Here is a 21,838-nt window from a genome sequence, read left to right on the forward strand (position 1 = left end):
AAGTTGCTGGTTTAGCTCTCAGGAGGGACCTTGCTCCAATACCCTTTAGTAAAATGGGTAAAATTACAAGTCAGTGTTGATAAAAGATTCTGCCAAGCAGATAAACTAGTAGTAGTTGTGAAATAACCTTAGCTGGCCTGCTTTTTTCCATTTTTCTCAAAAACCTGTCTCTGAGTGTAGCTTGGACTAGGAGCCCGTGTAATTCATAGAGGCAAACCAATATTATGCAACACCATGGGACACATTAATCTTAATGTTTCATTTTTCGCTTTATCTATTCCTTTCATTTTTCATTATGTGAGAAAATCTGAGATTTTAGGGGTCTTTTTCAATTTACGCTAAATGCATAAGTAATCATGACCTTATCAATATATGTCCCCAAAGCATGTGGCAGGATTATGAATATTAATGCATGGAAAATATGTAATTCTGCTGATCAAAGATGACAGCAACTGTGGAAGGTATCATTGTGCAATCATTTATGATTACCACAAGCAAATGCATTAACTGCTGTCTTATGCTACAATATATTTGATGATAATATAATTTAATAATGCATCCAGCCTTCACTGACTTGTGCAGTAATGGGTTAAGGGTCGAGCGTTTAGCCTGTTCCAGGTGTCAAAGGGGACATCCATCTGAAACAGGGCATATAACCACGCTGTGGGCAGTTTGGGTACCTTAGTCACCCCAATGACACACAACACAGGAAGATAATGGAAACACAATTTAGATACACAGAACACTGTTTGGATTTGGACCCACTACCCAGGCAGTACAGAGCAACCCCACTGAGTCACCGTATTGCCCTTTTGTAATGCTCTTATATTCATTAATTTCCACTTTATTATCAAGTGCCTTTTGTAAGTAACTGAATATAGAATTTTTTTCAGTTGTGATCTGCAGCTTGTTAAATTGCTGCACTTGATTTATATGTAAATTGGAAGAAACTGGAAGTAGGATGTGAGAGATATTACCCAAAGCTTTATGGCTTTCACCATATGTTAAGCTAAAAAAGTGACTGATTACTTAGACTTTGTTGTTAGGAAAATCATGCAGCTATTTTTTGGAGAAATCAATGTAAAGATCAGTTGCTTCTGAAAGGGCTGAACCTGTGTATATTAAATATATAATTATGACTGTTATTCCAAGAGTAATGCGTAGTGCATAGAGATGCACTAAGCGACTTTCCGAGGGTAGTGGCTGTGCTGGGAATAGTGATAAAAATGAAAAGAAATAAAAACAGATTGAAAATTTATGACAGTGCAAGCCTCATAAATTGGCCATGCGAACGTGAAAGATATCCTCAGCCTTTACCCCTAATGCATTATTATGGGCTGGTGTTTATTACCTGACTTTATATTTTACACTGTCTTACTGTTAAACTGTACATAAATTTACATTGTGTTATGGAGAGTGAATGTCTGGTGTTGTATTAAAAATTCTGAGAAACTCTCCAGAGTCTCTGCACTCTCTGGCTGTCGGTGATCTAGTCTTGTGCATGTTCCCCAATGTCAGTGGGAACTGACATGAGGACAGATCCATAAAAAAGATCCATAATTTCCTCAGGATCCTCAGTCAGCACCTCTTACTCTTTGTATAAACAGCTGCCTCAAGGATGGGGCTGCAAGCAGCATCAGTGCATTAAGTGCTTGGACTGTGGCAGAAACATTGCAGTTTGTTTGAAGACCAAATTTGAAATTTGGCTACAGCATGTAACATTTTATGGAAGGAGATTCAGGTCCAGTAAAACAACATCACAACATACGCTGTGATCAATTAGTTCAGGTTCTGTGCAGCTCCGTGATCCACCTGCTGAGAAATGCGATAAATAATTTGAAAAGACTGGCTGTCATTCTAACAGGAAAATCACTAACCAATAACCATTGGAAAAGTAATTTGTTCTACAGCATTAAGCTTAAGAACATTGTCAGCTGTACACCAATAACTGCTTCACTGCCATACAGTATGTGCGACACCCAACCATGGCAATTATTGTCTGTTCATAGTTGAGAAACAACGTAAACAAAGACCAAATTTACACAAAAGCCGGCAAAGAGAAACACCTGACGCTACACCTCGGGGCTTCTTTAATATCAGGACCTCTGCTAAGCTGTAATGTGAGGGGAATTAACACAGTCACCTTCTGGGGGAACATAGCCCTCTGGCTGCAGACAACCAGCTGTAAACAAGATGAGTTACAGGTAAACAGCGGTACTCTGGTCAGCAATATGGATTCTTCTACCCCAAAAATGTCAAAAACAGCAGACTGAGCAAAAAAGCAATGTGGTGACAGCAAAAAAGAGAAGCCATATGACTTCACATGAGGCAACCCGCTTACAGTTTGTAACTATATCTTTGTGGGGACTGTCCACTTATTCCTATGGGTAAAACATGACGACCTTAACCCCTACCCAGCCCTAACCTTAACCATAAGTAACCAAACAAAATACAAGTCTTTTAGCATTTTTAGTTTTTTGATTGCAGTTACAAATTTATATAAAACGGAGTTTCCCCTTGTGGGGACCAAAAAGGTGCTCCCCACTAGGTCAAAAAAACTGGGTTTTTTTAATTACATTGTGGGGACATTTGGTCACATGACAACTGCACACTTAAAAGAAAGGACATAGTGCTAGACAGTGCAGGAATTTTTACGTTTAACTTGTCATTATTAGACTCCACCCAAAAGAGTTGCCTCAAGATAACAGTATCAGCAAGAGCTTCTCTTATTTTTATTATAGACACTTGTAACACTTATACATCCTAAGCAGGGCTCACTGTGTCTCTGTATACAGACCTGAGGAAGAATTTTGAGGAAGAACCACTGGGTAAGGAGGTAGCGCTGGACCAGGAGGTGCTGTTACGCTGCCAGCCTCCAGAGGGCGTCCCCACGGCTGAGGTGAAGAAAGGCCGACGGAGCCATTCTGAATTACTCCACACCCAATCTTATATCAGTTGTTGAATTACTCATTGGTTTTGCTTGTGGCAACATCTCGTGAGAGTTTTTTTTACGTCTTAACACACTGAGCAGAATCAGATCTGGAGTTCAAATCTGTCTGTATACAGATGTGACGGACACAAGTCACTTATTTTTGTTGTTTGCACAGATTATGGCTAATTGGCTTCCTTTTAGCTCTAAAGATTAAAGATGAGCATTATTAACAGACACACTATCTGTGTTTTATTTATCTGCATTTTAAATATTTTATCTTGCAAATGATATTGCATATTACACTGTCTGATGTCAAACTGAACTCAGGCCATTAATATACAAACAGATTTACTATAATCAAACCTACAGAAGTGCTAAAATAATGCAGTTATGCAGTACAAAATAATGATGTCACATTTCAAAAAAAAAAAATCATGATAAATTCAGCAGTCTTTAGGTGTATTTTTAATTATCTTAATGACATGTCATCTCCCAAAGTATTGCTGTAATATCTGTTGTTTTAACCTGCACTGTAAAAAATGATTTTCTTAATTCTCCTACTTCATCATTATAATTACTATTTTTGACATTATTGTTGCCAAATATACATCTTTCCCAGCAGATTGTCGTAATAATCTTCTGTAATCCATTTCCAGGTGGAGTGGCTAAAGAATGAGGAACTGATTGAACCCACAAATGACCCCAATTACTTCATCACCGTGGACCACAACCTGATCATCAAACAAGCCCGACTGGCAGACACGGGAAACTATACATGCGTGGCCAAAAACATCGTGGCCAGACGCAAGAGCTCATCAGCCACCGTCACTGTTTTTGGTAAGCCCTTCTGAAGCTTGGATTTCCACAAGAGGTCATCATAAAGTGTTTGCTTTAAATACAATGCGATGGCGCATAATCACATGTGAAGCAAGCTTTCAAGACAGAAATATTACATTGACACACTTCACATAAGTAATACCGCTTACTGGCCCAATTCCAAATCCAATCCCAAATGCAATGAGTTTTTAATGACACACATTTGTTATTATGTAATCTTCTCCATGGTGACAAATAAATGTTACTAAATAAAAGCTCGATGGATAAGAAGCTAAGAATCAACAGCTGGTACAGAAAAAAGAATAATTAATTAATTGAATTGATAGAAGACTGACCTTTATCAAAATGCGCAGGAACGGCACGTGCCTTATTAATGACAGTCCCAGGGAACAGAATAAATTGTGTACATATCGGGAGTATGCAAATTAGAGACGGTAATTACAAACAACAGAGCCATGAAAGCACCTTTTCCACAACAGGTGAGAGGCAACAACTGGTGTTTTTGTTCTCTTTTTTGCCAAAGCTTACATTTGATTGAAAACAAGCTAATACCTTTTCAGAAATGTTTGGTTAAAGAATTTTATATAATAGCGGCAGGAGGTTTATATCTTTAGGTACATATTTACCCAAAAGCTGGTGACATGCAAGCCATTGCATGCGGCATGGCCATGAATTCAGTACTATATGTAGCAGTGACTAGTGACACACATAAGGCTCAGCTTAGTTTGAAAGCTATGTTAGATCACATTGTTTTAAACTGCTGCATCTCACCTCAGGGGTTTAGGGTTTGAGTCTCTGCCCCGGCCCTACGTGTTTGAGTCTCTGCCCCGGCCCTACGTGTTTGAGTCTCTGCCCCGGCTCTACGTGTTTGAGTCTCTGCCCCGGCCCTACGTGTTTGAGTCTCTGCCCCGGCTCTACGTGTTTGAGTCTCTGCCCCGGCTCTACGTGTTTGAGTCTCTGCCCGGCGCTACGTGTTTGAGTCTTTGCTCCAGCTCTACGTGTTTGAGTCTCTGCCCCGGCTCTACGTGCTTGAGTCTTTGCCCCGGCCCTACGTGTTTGAGTCTCTGCCCCGGCTCTATGTGTTTGAGTCTCTGCCCCGGCACTATGTGTTTGAGTCTCTGCCCCAGCCTTATGTATTTGAGTCTTTGCCCCGGCTCTACGTGTTTGAGTCTTTGCCCCGGCTCTACGTGTTTGAGTCTTTGCCCCGGCTCTACGTGTTTGAGTCTTGCATGTTCTTCTCGGGATAACTTGGGATTTGCTCCTGATTTTCCGGTCCCACCCCCTGTTCAAAATCATGCTAAGATAAATTGGAATCGCCAAAGTGTGAGTGTCTGTAGCCTGCTATAGGTCAGAACCCTCTGCTGGGTTATTCCCTGCCTTGTACCGGCCGGTTCTGGACTCCCGCAACTCTGCATCAGGCAAGCGGAGATGGATGGATGGGTGTGTGTGTGAGTTCATTATTTTGTGTTATTTACTTTAAACATACAGTATTCAGTCCATGAAGTTGCCCCCAGAGCTGGATAATATTGCCTGTGAGTTGCCCATTGGCATTCATTAGCTGGCATTCTCTCTGGAGGCTTTTTGTCAGCTGTCTTGATTTAGTAACTCAGATTTAGTTTTAAAAACCATAAAATGTGTGAAATTATGTCTAATTTATGACTATTGTAAAAATGAATTGAAATAAAATTGTAGCCAGATTGCTCTGAATAAAAAGAATTTCTGTTACTCTTCCCTCAAGAATAATTAGCCCTTCTTGTAATGGCACTGCTGTAGAAATTGTGATTTGTTAATGAAACCTTTCCAGAGTCCGGTGCCACCTGACTGTCTACACTGGCCTGGATGAGATTTGTTTTGATTGCTTTGCTTTTTAAGGTAGATCGAAAGGGCCCAGATATGCATTTTAAAGAGACCCAATTGATGTGGCCCTCTGTGGCAGTAAGGAGTAATCAGGGGCAAAGGAGCAGAGCGATTTAACTCGCAAAGGTGGGCAATCAGTTACAAAAGGGATAAGGAAATGATTCAGGGAGACCATCGGGAGATCACGGAGGAAATTAACAAAGCACTTGGCAAAAAAACAGAGTAAACTAGGCTAGTGATCAGGGCTCCATGGCTACTAATCTACTTGCTGATGAGTGGAGTCTTGTTACAGGGTGCTGCTTAACGGGGAGGGTTTAATTGTTCTATGCAATTTTCTAATGATTGCTTCCCAGTAATTAAGCACTATGTGTCTGATTTCAAGTCCTGCGCAAAATAATTTGGGTGGAAAAGGAAAAGAGAGCTTCTGCAGAGTTTACGAATGTCAGCCTCAAACCTGAGAGAAATTCCACATGGATTCTAAACCAGGATTCTGCTGATTGTGGGTCTTGGCCTAAAAACAAGTAGATTAATTGGATCTTTTTTGCGACCAGCATTTTCCTTCTGTCAGTACTAGCAAGCATCATTACAAAGAACACGTGTTTGTATGTGTGTCCAAAGAGTTGACTATAGGCCCATCAGTAATGTTCAGAACACCTATCCTTTTCCCTCCACATCTTAATCACCCCCTTTTCTTCACTGTGTACCTTACTTGCTATGATTTATATCATCACTATGCAGATACAAAATAATAACGTACACAGTAGGGCTGGGTGATATGGCAAACTATTTTATGACAATATTTTTCTCATATCAGTCGAAATCAGTAATTATCACGACATACTTTAAGCCATTATTTCTTTACTTAAACTTTTAAAGGCACATTTGTTTTGCTTAATAAACCCATAGAATCACCTTTAAATAGATTCAGAACATTAAAAAGACGACAAGCTGGGCTGCAAACTGAAATCTAATCTGACATCTAAATGAACAGATCATGCAATAATACAACAATAAAATGTCAAAAGCGTATGTTAGTTGCAATGTTTTTTTTCCTGCCTCGCTGTCCCTTCCAGGGAACGTGTTTGACATTTCTGGTAGAGCTGTCACCCATCCCGTTGTGAAAAGTAAAATGCTGTGTCCCATTTTTAACCAATTTGGGACGTAATTTGTCCTGTGTTTCTTTCAGTTTGGAAGTGGAGACTTTAATTGCTGGTGTTCGTGGCTATAAACACTCACATTCTGTATGTTCTACTCGATGCCAATACTTCAAGTAGTGAAATAAGTTTGCAGTCTTTCCAATTTTAGTGGTGTAGTTCACAGTAGAGGTCTGTATTCCCACAGGGTCCTTGGCAGCAGAGTGCAGCGCGGGACAAATTTTCATTGTTGAATGCAAGACTGGGGCAGGAAGTAACTGATATGTCTGAGAGAGCAGGACAATAGAAGTGACTAGAAAAAGAATTCAAATGTATTTTTTGTTATCATATCAAACTGTTATTCATATTCGTGAGTGAACGGAAAAATACGCTGCCTTGCCTAATTTGGTTTTTACACAGCCGGTCTCTCCTGGAACTTTATGAAGGACGATAGCATTTAGCAAGTTCCTCATCACTCTCGTGAGCGCCCAGCTAATGGTAGCAGAGCAGCACGGAAATATTTAGCGCCTGAAGATGTAAGTGTCTGCTTAAGGAAAGGTGAATACAAAACTGTCAAACTAAGTAAGGGGAAATTAGATATTTGGCAGTCCTTTTCCATTTTAACCACAATGGGAACTTTTTGCCCATTGAGGCAAATATAACAAAGTGCTATCAGATACTGGGCACAAGTTTGGCAATTTGGCAATTTGGCAGGTATGAGCGTAAAGGTTGTGCACGCCAACCAGTGTGTCCGTGTCTGCTGTCGACTGCTGTCACTCTATTTGCATTTGACACCTACACCAATTTATTCTGCGTTGTGTTCTTTTTTTTCCTTCTTCTCTTCACTGCCGGCTGATGAGTAAGGATGAGGCACCACTGTAGCTGATTGCCGGAGTTCATTTCTCTTTCATCAATGACCAAAAAAAAACTGAAATTAATATACACGTTTTCTTTAGTTTGTGCAACACTATATGGACAAAAGTATGGGGACACACCAATTAATCATTGAATTCAGGTGGTATAAAATGAAGCACCAAGCCATTCAGTCAGGTTTACAAACATTTGTGAAGGAATGCGTTGCTTTAAAGAGGTCAGTGAATTCAGGCGTGATATTGCACGCCACCTTTGCAATAAATCAGTTTGTGATGTTTCTTCCCTGCTAGATATTCCACGGGCAACTGTTAGCGATATTATTGCAAAGTCGAAGCCTTTAGAAACAACAGAAACGCAGCCACAATGTGGCCGACCACGTAAAGTAACGGAGCGGGGTCGCCGAGTGCTGAGGCATAAAGTGCATAAAACTCGACAGTGCTCTGTTGACTCAATAACTGCAGAGTTACAAACGTCTTCTGGCATTAACTCCAGCTTCATGGAATGGGCTTCTGTGGCTGAGCAGCCGCATGCCAGTCGTCAGATGCAGTGGTGTAAAGCAAGCCACCACTGGACTCTGGGGCAGTGGAAATGTGTTCTGTGGAGTGACGAATCACACGTCTCTGTCTGGCAGTCTGATGGATGAGTCTGGGTTTGCCGGAGAATGTTACCTGCCCGACTGCCTTGTGTCAACAGTGCCAAGTTTGGCAGAGGATGGATAATGGTATGCCGTTGTTTTTCAGGGGTTGTGCTGGGCACTTTGTTCCAGTGAAGGGAACTCTTAACGTTTCAGCATACCAAGACATTTTGGACAAGTGTATGCTTCCAACATTGTGGGAACAGTTTGGGGAAGACCCTTTATGTCCCAGGATGGCTGTGCCCCAGTGCACAAAGCAAGGATCCATAGAAACATGGTTTTGTGAGTTTGATGTGGAAGAACTTGACTGGTCCACACAGAGTCCTGACCTCAACCCCATCAAACACCTTTGGGATGAATGGAAATTGTGAGCCAGGCCTTCACATCCAACATCAGTGCCTGACCTCACAAATGCTCTTCTGGATGAATGGGCAAAAATTCCCACAGACACACCCCAAAATCTTGCGGAAAGCCTCCCCAGAAGAGTGGCAGCTGTTATAACTGCAATGGGGGACCGGCTCCATATTGATGCCTGTGGATTTAAAATGGGATGTTATAAAAAAGCTCCTGTGGATGTAACTGCCTGCTGTCCCAGATCATTTGTCCATATAGTGTATATAGTCTTCCTGCTACCTGTCAATGGCTCTCTGTCAGCTGAGAAAAGCACATATATGACATAAAAACCACAGAAAAGCCTTAACCAGAAGCACATATACTGTAAACTCATAGTCACACACTCAGAATAATAATTTATCGACACTATACAAATTTTATGTACTTTATAACAACAAAAAATAAATTTTCGACACAACCGTCGAAACATGACTTACCAGCTGTCAACCTGCCACGTGATTGACAGCCTTGTTGCCATGACAAATATCTAACAAAACCATATTAACCTTAATAACATTCACAGTTTTACAAGACATTTTCTTCTGTACCAATCAGGATTTGGTAGTTATGAGAACCATTTGACAATGGCTGCGTGTGCTAATCAAAAGTAACAACTGCATTAAAAAATGAAACAACACAAAAAGGTGTGGATTGTATTTGTGCATACATACAACCTGTTACTGCAAACATTGTTGCAGGTGAAATATGCTTATCTGTATTGCTAGACTACTATTATGTGAAAAATGTAGCCTTGTTTAACTGTTAAACGTAGAATGTAGCCTGTTTGTTGAGGCTTCATGTTTGTCTTTATTCTTAACGTAAAAATAAGCATAATCGTAAATCAAAACATATTTTTCCTTTGCGGGTGGTAGTGAGACATTAAGGGCAAGATTGGGACAAAATATGAGAAGCTTTAGCGTGAGCCACACAGAATCTTGCAGGTATGGGACTTAAAATTCTGTCCTGCGCAGACCTAGTTTACAGTACACAGCATTTGTCTATTGCTTGAACTTAAACTGCAAAAAGTACTGCAACACCACCAACATCTTTTTGCGTTATACACAATATCTACTTTTTTTAATCATGATTTTGCCAAAACAGTAACATGTGGCATGTTCCACTAACTCAGTGAACACTGCTGTGTTTGTTGGGCATAGGTTGTTTGGCCTTGAAAGACTTCCATATGATTGGTTGGAATTGCATTCATTTCTGTGATGTGCTATCAAGTGAAGTTCGTTAATGACAGTTTATCAAAGTTTCTGTATTTATTTATTTATCATCGTTTATATTACGATAAGTCGATATATTGTTTATATCGCCCAGCCTTAGTATACAGTTCATCTTTTGGTGTCCTTGTGGCATTATACAGTATTATAATTAAAGAATTGTATGCTTTTACAGCACAGGACTTACATAGTTGCGATGTACTGGCATCCTGCGCAGGGTGTACATTTTTCAATTGTGCCGTTGTCCTTACCTTGACGCAGGATATTTATCTGTTCTGTATGATTCTGAATGGGTGTTTTTTGTGGTTTAAATGGGTGCGATACTGTTTCGCTAAAACAGGTTAATCTTCAGGAAAGTTGCTGAAAGTTGGAGTTGAAAACCAGGTATTTTGTTATAGGTAGTTTTCTTCAAAAAAGAGTTTAAAATGAATCCATGTCGTTGATATGTCTTCTTTATGCAAAAAAAAATTATCTGTTCTGTATGATTCTGAATGGGTGTTTTTTGTGGTTTAAATGGGTACGATACTGTTCCGCTAAAACAGGTTAATCTTCAGGAAAGTTGCTGAAAGTTGGAGTTGAAAACCAGGTATTTTGTTATAGGTAGTTTTCTTCAAAAAAGAGTTTAAAATTAATCCATGTCTTTGATATGTCTTCTGTATGCAAAAAAAATAATAAAAATACACATGCAGTGAATGCTGAAATGCCTAGGAAATCCTGCTGAAGGTTTTAAAATACTGATCCCAGCAACATGCCTGATGAATTATTTCCTTATTAAAATTTTTGTGGGTATAGTCCATTCTTCCAAACATATTCTAAAGGCAAAAGCAGACCGACGTTTTGAAAAGTTTGCATTTATTGAACAAAAAAAAAAAACATATTTTAAGAAGAATTTTGCATTTGAATTTCTATACTTTATTTTATACAAAATAAAGCTGCCCAAAATAACACCCCAGCTTTCAGTCCAGACTTTCCATGCTGCTGGTGAATGCAGCTTAGGAAAATGTACGTGGTCCAAATTCTAAACATGGATATCTACAGTTAATGTTTATAAGGACTGAACTGCAAATTGGTACTCCATGTGCATTGTATAGCATCCCCAGTAATTATTTTAATGGTAGGACCAAAATTAGACCAGATTTCTATAGACAGTAAAATAAAACATGAGATATGTAAAAAGAATTCACCAAATCAACCCACAGAAGAGTAATGTGAACCCAAAACTCTGTTTAGCACAGTTAGTAATGTGTTTGCTGACCCTATTGTGTCTGTAATAGGCTTGGGCGGTATCTTTTTTTTTCATATCGTCATACCTTCTAACCATTCCACCCCAGTACACGGTCTGTGACAGTATTATCACTTTTTTTTTTAAGAAGGAAATCATGTAGGCTACTGTAAACTCTGGAATCACAGATAGTCTAAACGGGCTCGTCAGTGTGGAAGCTGGGGGCTGGGGGCTGGGGAAATGAGGAGACAATGATCAGCCTTTGCTTATTAACACCACAGTCACTGCCCCATCCGCAGCCACGTGCGCACTAGGTTTCACGTATGTTGCGCATGCTGCAACAGTTCACAGCGCATTCACTGCGCATTTTTTTTTTGTGGCAATACCCTACACATGCCGGTAAATCTTTGATTTATTTTTTTTTAATCTTAAGTAAAGTTCCAATCATTGCTAACACTGCAGTATAATATATTGCCTCGATCCAGCATCTCAGTATCAGCTTCTAAGAAAGAGGACCGTCTATATTTTTTACGGTATTAAAAATAAGCCTAATCGCTAATCATTTTGGATGGAGGCTCCTGCAGGATTCAGTGCATATTTTGCAGAACATTGCTGCACTGTTGTTCTTTAGACACTAGTGTTGCTTTTACCTGAAAACAGCTGGTACTGTAGATATTCCAGGGTTGCTGTTGCAAAGTTTTCTGGAAGGGACACAGGAGAAGCATCTCCTGTCCTCCAGTGCCCGTCAGGTAATCCTGGCCGCTCTGTTCATTTCCCTCCCCCGCATACTTATGGACAGTCAACGGCGGCTGGTCCACGTGGACAGGGTGGGCCGCTTGCAGCACCACCTGTGGCCGGGGTTGGCAGAAGAGGAGCCGAAGCTGCACCAACCCCACCCCCCTGAACGGAGGGACCTCCTGCGAGGGGCAGAATGTCCAGAAAACCAGCTGCACTGCTCTATGCCCAGGTAACCAGCAGGCATTCAGTCATGCCCCTAATGGCACCGTTAGTCTGAATAACTGCGGGGGCAAAGGAATTCTTATTCTGTACCAAAGACAAGATACAAGGGAGGAGAAATTGCTGTGGAGACCATATGTGCAGAGCAGGAACAAACCGTTAACTTGAAAACACATTTCCCTTGATTTTGTAATGATCCTCTCCTACAGAAATGATTACATTTTTAGTAAATAAAAGCCTTGGGCAATGCTAATGATATGTCAAGCTAAGTCAGGGTCTCCAACTCCGGTCCTGGAGAGCTACTATCCAGTTGGTTTTCTATCCTACCGGGCTTCTGATGAGCCACACACAGGTGGACGATAGCTTTCCAGCACTGGATTTGGAGACCCCTGAGTTAATTGTTTTTTGTTAGATGACTTCCATAACTGGTACCAGGCCCTGTTTGAAGAAGACGAATGTCACTTGTGGATGTGATAATTTAAATGAATCTGCATCCTCTAAACATCATAAATTGTGAAGCGACTGATATTAGCTTTTCTGCTGTCTGATGGACATAACTGGAACTTCCTGAAAAGCATGGAACTGAAAATGTTTAGTCAAGCAAAAGCTTTGCTGACCAGTAGGTAAGAATGTTCAGTAAACAGGCAAGGAAATTGAAACCTTTGTTGGTCTTAGTCCCAAGTGAGAAGATTTATCCACTTAAGCCCATCTCTGCTTTCATTACAGAAGTGATAGAGCACATCTAAGACAGGTTCAGCCTGTGTAATTTAATAAGAACCTGACCTAATATCACTCTTTAAGTAAAAAGACTCAAAATTACAATGCTTGGTGAATAAAAATAACAGAATTTGAAGATACTACCACTGGGATTTCTTGCATGGATAGATTTTGGAGGATTAGGGCAAGATTTTCACACATTGCAGTGGCTATTAGGTGTAAATTTAATGGTACATATGGAGAATAGAAGGTCTGGAATACTGGCCGTACCATCCTGTACTGGGAGCAGAATGGCCGTGCCATCCTGTACTGGGAGCAGACTGGTCGTACCATGCTGTACTGGGAACTGACTGGCCGTACCATGCTGTACTGGGAGCTGACTGGCCGTACCATGATGTACTGGGAGCTGACTGGCCGTACCATGCTGTACTGGGAGCAGACTGGCCGTACCATGCTGTACTGGGAGCTGACTGGCCGTACCATGCTGTACTGGGAGCAGACTGGCCGTACCATGCTGTACTGGGAGCTGACTGGCCGTACCATGCTGTACTGGGAGCTGACTGGCCGTACCATGCTGTACTGGGAGCAGACTGGCCGTACCATGCTGTACTGGGAGCTGACTGGCCGTACCATGCTGTACTGGGAGCTGACTGGCCGTACCATGCTGTACTGGGAGCAGACTGGTCGTACCATGCTGTACTGGGAGCTGACTGGCCGTACCATGCTGTACTGGGAGCTGACTGGCCGTACCATGCTGTACTGGGAGCTGACTGGCCGTACCATGCTGTACTGGGAGCAGACAGTGCTACAAGTTTGCACTTTGTGACACATCTGCCCAAATTTGTTTGAGGAAAGGAATCACTGTAATAAGATTCTGCGGCCTTGGCCTCAGCGCCGAATCCGGTTCTTTCTGTGGAATCGGCCAGGTTGTGCACCTAATAAAAAAGCACCTTACTGCTGCTGTTTTTTTGTCAGGGATACTGTTGCCCCCCCCGGGAATCTGACCCTCCCCCCATTTGTCACTGCCCAGAGACACGGTCTGACAGCTGCAGCACCTAAAAATTACCTCCGAGAGTTTCTTCCCAATTTATCAAAACACACTTCCTGCCCTGTGTTGATATAAATCATTATTTACAGACTAGAGGCAGGTTAGTGGGCAGGAATCAGGCTCACAGAATGAATAGGTAGGTGGGGAGGAATGGGGGGAGGAATGGGGGGAGGAATACTCTTCTCCGAGACAGAAAAGCTGTCCTTTGAGAAATTGCTTAACTTTACTTAGATATTGCTTCCATTAGAAATAAATATAAATGCTGACTGTCATGTGGAAGGTGCTGAATGTAAGAAAGATCATCCCCCTTAAACCATTAAATAAACAATTGTTCATAAATATCGCAGGAATCATGCAGTGCAGTTAAGAACCCTATGTTTTGTGAGTTCTGTAAATTAATCAAACATAAATGGATTACTGTTCAGGGTCCCTTTATATAATAGCAGCTTTGTGGACTTGCTTATCCATTGTTCTTGTGTCTTTTTTTCCTCATCACTTGTATTGCAGTTTAAACATAAACACAGTAGGTGTCCTTGTTCATTGAAATTGGCCATAGACTGAAATGGGGTTGCAGTCTTTGGAAAGTGGTACATTGCTATCAGCTTTTTGACTTTTTAAATATGCAGCGCTGTTCCATATCATCAGCACTGCAGTGATACTCCTCCACTTTTATTTGTGTTTGTAAAAATGGTTTCAGCAATTTTGACTGGAAAGAGGCATTGGAGAAATGCCAGCTTTTCTCTAGTGTTTTCTCTAATTTACACTTTTAGATGCCTGTTACAGTGTGCAATGATCCGTAACAGTTTTCTTCTATACTGTTGTCTGAATAACGATAAACTATCATATTTTTGACACATGATTTAATTGGATGAAAAGGCCATGTTCTGAAATAAATAGCTGGTTTTGGACTCTGAACGTGATTTATAGTCAAATATTGAATTAAAGTTTACATATGTGTGTTTGTATTTGTGTGTATATACGCCCATATACATGCACATCTATCATAGGAAGAAAGGGATTGCTGCATTGTCAATTAAAGGTTTGTTTCATTCAAATAAATCTCTTTATATATTTTTTGTTTCTTACACAGCCAGGTTTTACATTTTTAAGTTGGTACATTGTTGTATTATCTTATCTAGAGCTTTATGTTGAAGAAACCTTTTTAACAGGTTTTATTTTTAAATTAGATCCTATGAAAACTCATTATATCAGAGAATCAGTAAAGAATCAGAAACAGCAGAGATTTAACATTTACTTGATTGATTATGATGGATCACGTTCATTTGGAATCTTGTCCAGGGTGAACCTCAACATTGTGGCCTATGTTACCTGAGATGAGTTTTAAGAATTGTTTATTAAATATTTCTAATACTTTGAATACTGATAATATAGTATTTTAAGGATGCCACTTTACAATAAGGCTACCCATATAAAGAGTGTATAAACAGTGGTGTATAATCTGGTTATTAATTAGGTTGTAAATTATTAATAGACAATTTAAACAAGTTCTAACACAGTTTTCTTTTAATTAATGAGTTACTGCCATTTACAAGTGGCACAATGGAGCCTTATTGTAAAGTGGGACCATTTTAAATATTGGCCAACAATATTTTCAATATATGCCAATATGGCCAAGACTGACATTGGGCTGATGCCAATACTCTGATTTTGAATATATATCAGTCGTTAACTAATGTATCTCATATCTCTACATGCTGTTTGTTCCATATACATAACGACATCAACAAGAACAAGAATGACAACAACAACAACAATAATAATAATAATAATAATAATAATAAGGAGAGGAATCCTGAGAGAAAATCACTATCTATATTCTAAGTGGAAAATAGTCAGGATTCATATTTCAACCAAAATCATGCAGCCCCAGTAAATATTGTATTATGGTGAAAAAAGATCAGTTTATTGTCCATAAAAATGCATTGATCAAGCTGACTAGGTAGCTAATTACCAGTCTGATCCTGCCACCTCACATGTATGCCAGCTGTCTTTTCAGGTCATGGTGAGGATTAGATGGCGAGGCGGGCACCATTACACTTGGCAAGACCCACGAAAGCACAATTAGCTTTGTGTTAAACTTTGTATCTCAGCAACTCAAGGACCCTGTGTGTCTTTATGCAGATGTACAAATTTGTCCTGCATGCATGTGTATGTTTGCAGGCAGTACATATCCTCTTTGTTTATGTTTACAGACTTTTCTGCAGAAAACTGAGTATCATGTCACTGTTTATCCTGTAGCGTAAAATTTAAAGATCAGGGGCACAAGCTAATTTAGAGGACAGTTGTTTCCCAGTTCCTAAAAAAGATGTATTGCTGTTATAATGGGACCCAGCTGGGAAAAACAAGGGAGTCGAGCCGACGACGACCAACAGAGGCTCAGGCCTGGCTTTGGAGTTTGTTAGTCCTGCCATGGAGGTAATTATGTTCCTGCAGCCCATCTGTTTGCTAGACTTTGCCTTGATGGATGTAGGAGTTTATCGTGCTTGTTTCATCCCTCCTGTCCTGAGCAGGTGGGGGTGGGGGGGGGACAACTATTCATCTGTTTGCCTGAGCTGATCAAAGGGATGTTCTCACTGTAATCTTGTGGCTCACAATACATAAAGTGCTGTCCTGGTGGGCTAACTGGTGAGACTAAAGCCTTACCCATTATCTGGGAAAGGGGGATAATCCAGCTGCGTTGACTCGTTGGGCAAAAATAGTAGAGGACAACAAGGCCACCACCAGGCAATGTTTACAAACATTGATGGGTTAAATTAAGAAGAATGATGACCTTGGGTTGTGTTACAATGTGAATGGCTGGAATATAGGTAAGTGGGGATCTGTATAAGGTGTCAAAGGTTTAACACTAATATACAAAAAGATGGGAGACTTTAAATCTGTGTCTTTGGCACTTTTACAATGTTCCATGTCCTAAGTCATGGACCATGATAGAACTTGTTCTACTCCATAAAGTATGCACGATTAGGGCACCTTTTATCCAACCGTCCTCATTCAGTTGGCTCCTAGTTAATAGCTTTTATGGGACCCCTGTTGATTGTATGTTGAAATTAATTGCTGAAAGCTAGAGGTTAGTCTCTGCTGAGCTCTTAAACTCCGTGTGGATGGAGACGCATCCAGCATGTTGAGAGAAATGAGAATGCAGTGTAGTAATGGTGCCGTGCATGGGAGAAGCAACTTGTAGGGTGTCACAGAATATAAATCAGCACGAAAAATGCAGGAAGCTTTCTTAAAAATGACATCAAGTGAAAGTGAGGTTATGCAGGTACATAATTATAAAGAAATGTCCATCAAAGGGATTCACAGGACAGATTCTCTAGACTTGATTCTCTGCTTATAGATTCCGTCTCCTTGGCGATCACCACATGCAGCCATTCTGGAGTAGAAACTATAGCTCAGAATATCATACCCCTAGGACCTGGATTTCCTTTAATCTGTCCTCCTTAGGAGAGACTCCACATATACAATAATTCAGCCCTAAGTAAATATCATCAAAACAGATTAACTGCATTCAGACAGCGCCCCCAGCAGCACGGCATGGCTCCCACACCTTGGGCACGTTGAGGTAGGCATTCCTAGTTCTGTCACTGGCCTCGGGAGGTATTCATCAGCACTGAGGCAGATTTGGGAGAACAATATACAGTTAGCAAATCGGTGTTCATCCTTACGTATGCAGAAAGGAGAAGAAAATAAGATTTGCTGTGCTGCACAGAAATCAGTGAAGTGGAAGCTTTTTTCCCGGCAAACCACTATTTATCAGTAATACACACGTCATGTAAGATAAATCTGGGTTGCAAAGGGTTGGCAAACATCTGAAGACTGCTGTTATATTCAAATTACTGGAATCATTCATTGTATTAAAAATGCTGTCAGTTACAGGAAGTATTGCAGCGCTTTAACAAGATGCAATGGAAATATGACAGACTAGTCAATACTGACATCTTGGCAGAATCTTATTTATGAAATGACTGATAATTCTTCTGTAGGATGGCATTTAAGGCACTACTGTGCTCCTGCATCTTATGTGGTCAGCTGTTTCCACAGCCCACCGTGATACGCCAAAACCTCGTACGTTCTGAACCCTTATATAAAAGTACCACTTTACATTGCATATACAGCTATTTCCAACCTGTCCTATATTTTAAATCATGCTTAGATTACAGAATTGTGCCTATACAATGTAAAATCTATGTAAAACAGTAGAGTGGTTGTTATAATGCATTGTTTAGGAAAAAAAATTACAAAAAGCATTGTACATGCACAGTGCAGTACATTTTCTTATATTTTCGAACCGTAATTGTGACTGTATATACATTTGGCAGTGCTTCATGTCCGTGGCAGATGGAGGGGATTATTTTTTTCTTATGGACTGTTTGAATAAATCATCCATACATCCATTTACCCATCCATCCATCCATCCATCTTCCAATGTCTTATCCTGATCACAGTAGTGGGCTGGAAGCTTGCCCCGGGTAGGATGGGGCACAAGACTGAGGTACATCCCAGGTGGGATGCTTGAATAAATAATATCACATCGATAATATCATATATAGTGTGAAGAGTTTTTTGTTTCTTTGATTTTTGGGTGCCGCTTTTCCTTTTGAAATGTAATGTGAGATTGTTATTCTTTTCCATGTTGTTGATTTCAAGATATAAAGGGATGTGATTGCGAATGAGTCGTTTAGGCAGGGGTCTTGCATTCTGACGCTGGTAGTAATCACTCCCTGCCCTCATCTTCCAGCAAACAACTTGAAGCAGTGCTTACTGGCCCCGTGATTGCAAGTACATGGGAATCAAATAGTTCCCCCTGCCAGTCAATGAAAATCAGCTGGGTGCCCTTTAGTATTGCCCTTGACAACATGTCAAAAAGGAATTGCTTCTTTGTTGTTGTATTACAGTACAGTTTCATAGGAACGTTTCTCCCCTAGAATACCTGTTGTGCTGCATAATTGAAAATCAGCAATGAGCCAAACTTTTTAGCCAAGGGTAAATTACCTAAAATGAATTCAGATATTGCAAGTGTTTATTACATTTATGGAATGTGCTGCCTGTTGATATGGATGCAGCCACTGTGTAGGCGCGCAGATTCTGACTCTGGGCCAGTGAGAAGGAGGATGTTGAAGATGGAGGGTTATGGTGGCTGCTGTTTTGGGATCTGTTCTAGAATCTGTGTGGAATTGGGGCAGGAACTTGCCTAATTTGTAAGTAGAGATAGGGGCAATCCAGCAGTAGATGAATTTGTTCTAGTAATTAAACTCAGCAGTGTAAAGAATTAGTAACAGCAAACAATTGAGGATGCATACATTGATGGGAGCTGATAATTCTCAGCGATTGAAGTTGGATTCCCATTTCTGACTCTGTGTGCTAGTGTGCGAGTTTGCAAGGACTTCATATCTGTACATGGGTAACGTGAATTGGTGCCTCTCAGTTGCCCATAGCGTGTGAATGAGTGCATGTGGATGTAAGTGTCTTGTGGTGGACTGGCAGCCAGTCTAAGGTGCCCCTGTCTCATCCCCCATGATTCCTAACATGGGCTCTTAGCTTATTGTGACCCTGTATGCCTACTGGATAAGTGCACCTATCGGCACTTAAGTCAGTGTAAACTGGTCTGAGATTGCAGTCTGCTGGCATGCTGATGGATGTGTTTCTGAATGTGTGTTTCTCGCTTGAAAAACTACAGTGTGAAACTTTGCCCTCTATATATGTTTCGTATAGGCAAACCTCTGATGGGTAAATATGTAAAATTCCTAACTGTTGGACAGCAGTTTGGGAGCAACATTTGTAAGAAACAAGGTTAATGAGTGATGCGTATGTTTACGCACATCCATCCATCCATCTCACACCCATCCATCCATCTCACACTCATCCATCCATCTCACACTCATCCATCCCAACTATTGTTTTTTTTTCTCCTGTTACATATTAGTTGTATCACAATCTCAGTGTGCCTTGACCCTCAGTCTCCAATATATGCATAATCTATATTCATTTTGTTTTGTATTGAAATCAGGGTGTTGTCAGTACATCCCTTGTCTAGCTTCCTGCTTTATAAAGAGGAATTCCTAATCCCTAATGTGATGTGCATCAAAATGTGTAGATAATTTCTAAAAAAAAATTAACTCCTGTACCTTTTCAGTCAGAAATATTCGGTAATGCTTTACATTAACTGCACCTTCATAATGCATTCAATGTACATTCATAGAACATCCAGTGCACATTCATACTGCATCCTTAGAACATTCATAAGCGGAACGGAAGTATACTTTAACATCCCAATATACTTAACAGCTTCAATACACATTAATAACAAACATTATATGGTGACGATAACAAATATTAAAATCATATAAGCCTAATGATATAATGTTTGTGATAAATGTGCATTAAAGCTGTTAAGGTATGTTCGGATGTTAAGATATGATCGGATGTTAAGGTATGTTCGGATGTTAAGGTATGATCGGATGTTAAGGTATGTTCGGATGTTAAGGTATGTTCGGATGTTAAGGTATGTTCGGATGTTAAGGTATGATCGGATGTTAAGGTATGTTCGGATGTTAAGGTGTACCCCCATGCTGCTTATGAATGTTTTAAGAATGCATTGCAGATTGATTATCAAGCTACACTGAATGTTCTACGAATGCATTATAAAGGCATTATGAAAATGCAGTTAATGTAAAGTGTTACTAAATATTCTTTCCCAAAATCAGACATTCCACCTCTTCTGGATGTTTCCGGGAGTCTTCTGCAAAGTGACAGTAGCTGTGATACTTTATGTCCCAAAAATCCATTCATTCATTCATTCATTCTTTCTTTCTTATTTATTTATTTATCTATTAATTACCAGCAGGCATCCATGGGAGCACAGATTATATGTACAGTGGTACCTCAGTTCTCGAACTCATTACAACTCGAATTTCTTAAAAGTCGAACCAACCAGTTCGAAAAAAAAATTACCTAGAGCTCGATCTGAATCTCAGAAGTCAAACCGTGAACGCCGACCTAAGATAACTTGTATGTGCGGGGAAATGAGTCACGCGGCACGTCTGTCATGCAGAAACTAAGGGTAACGCTTCAGTCTCAGCTTCGCATTTGCTGTGATAGCATCGTGCATGTTTACACAAGCTGAATAAATATATTTAGACAGTAAAAATACATTTAGTCAACGAGACAGTAACAGTAATTATTATTATATAAATAAATATACATTTAAAAATAAAGATTTCTTATTCATTATTTTAATAATAATAAACCATTAATACGTTTAATTATAATAATATTGTTGTGCCGAGCGGGATGGAACGGAGACAAAGGCGCAGACGTCAGGGTATCGGGGAATACGGGGTTTAATTACAGGTAAGGCAGGCAAAACGCAGACGGACAATACAATGACCGGACTGAGGAAACAAACTGAAACGCGGACGAAATACAGAGGACTAATGACAACAACCAGAAACAGCTGATCACACGGGGATTCCACACGGGGGTTAACGAGGGGGCGTGGCACACGGAACGAGCGGACGATCGGGGCAGGACACATTGTTTGGATACATTTATTTTCTTACTTTACAAATTACTGTTTTGATAAACGTGCTTAGATGTGTTTAGTACAGTATATGCTCTTCTTGTTTTATCCGGTTCATTTTGTGTTTAAATGCTGAAAAAAAGCCGGGAACCAATTAATTGGTTTTCCATTATTTCTTATGGGGAAAATTCGATCACAACTCGAACTTTTTAGGATTCGATCCGGAGTTCTGAACGGATTAAAATCGAGTTCTGAGGTACCACTGTATACCTTTTTTCTTCCCATGTCTTTTTCTTCCGTGTTACCGAGACGTGTTACCTGTTTTTCATTCATTTTGTGGATGGGCTGTCCTTCCTTGTCCACCTCCCTGAAATCAATATGGGGAAATCAAGGTGGCATGTGTGCAATATTTTTTTTTATTATTTTTTTTCCAGAAGGATGATGTTAGTGAATTGAAAGACTACAGCAG

The 21,838-nt window shown here is 40.3% G+C and overlaps 1 protein-coding gene across 2 annotated transcripts in view; it reads left to right on the plus strand.

The window, feature by feature from the left end:
* Positions 1-21,838, plus strand: part of unc5a (unc-5 netrin receptor A) — a 200,104-nt gene that overhangs the window by 128,921 nt on the left and 49,345 nt on the right. Inside the window, exons 4-6 of one of the 2 annotated variants that reach the window (XM_023834611.2) lie at positions 2,796-2,899; positions 3,589-3,769; positions 11,907-12,074. In XM_023834611.2, coding sequence (XP_023690379.1) covers positions 2,796-2,899; positions 3,589-3,769; positions 11,907-12,074 — 453 coding nt within the window. The remainder of the gene's footprint in view (positions 1-2,795; positions 2,900-3,588; positions 3,770-11,906; positions 12,075-21,838) is intronic. The other variant, XM_023834612.2, reaches the window with a different exon arrangement.

The sequence above is a fragment of the Paramormyrops kingsleyae genome, chromosome 10 (genome assembly GCF_048594095.1).
Source record: "Paramormyrops kingsleyae isolate MSU_618 chromosome 10, PKINGS_0.4, whole genome shotgun sequence".
NCBI classification, from domain to species: domain Eukaryota; kingdom Metazoa; phylum Chordata; class Actinopteri; order Osteoglossiformes; family Mormyridae; genus Paramormyrops; species Paramormyrops kingsleyae.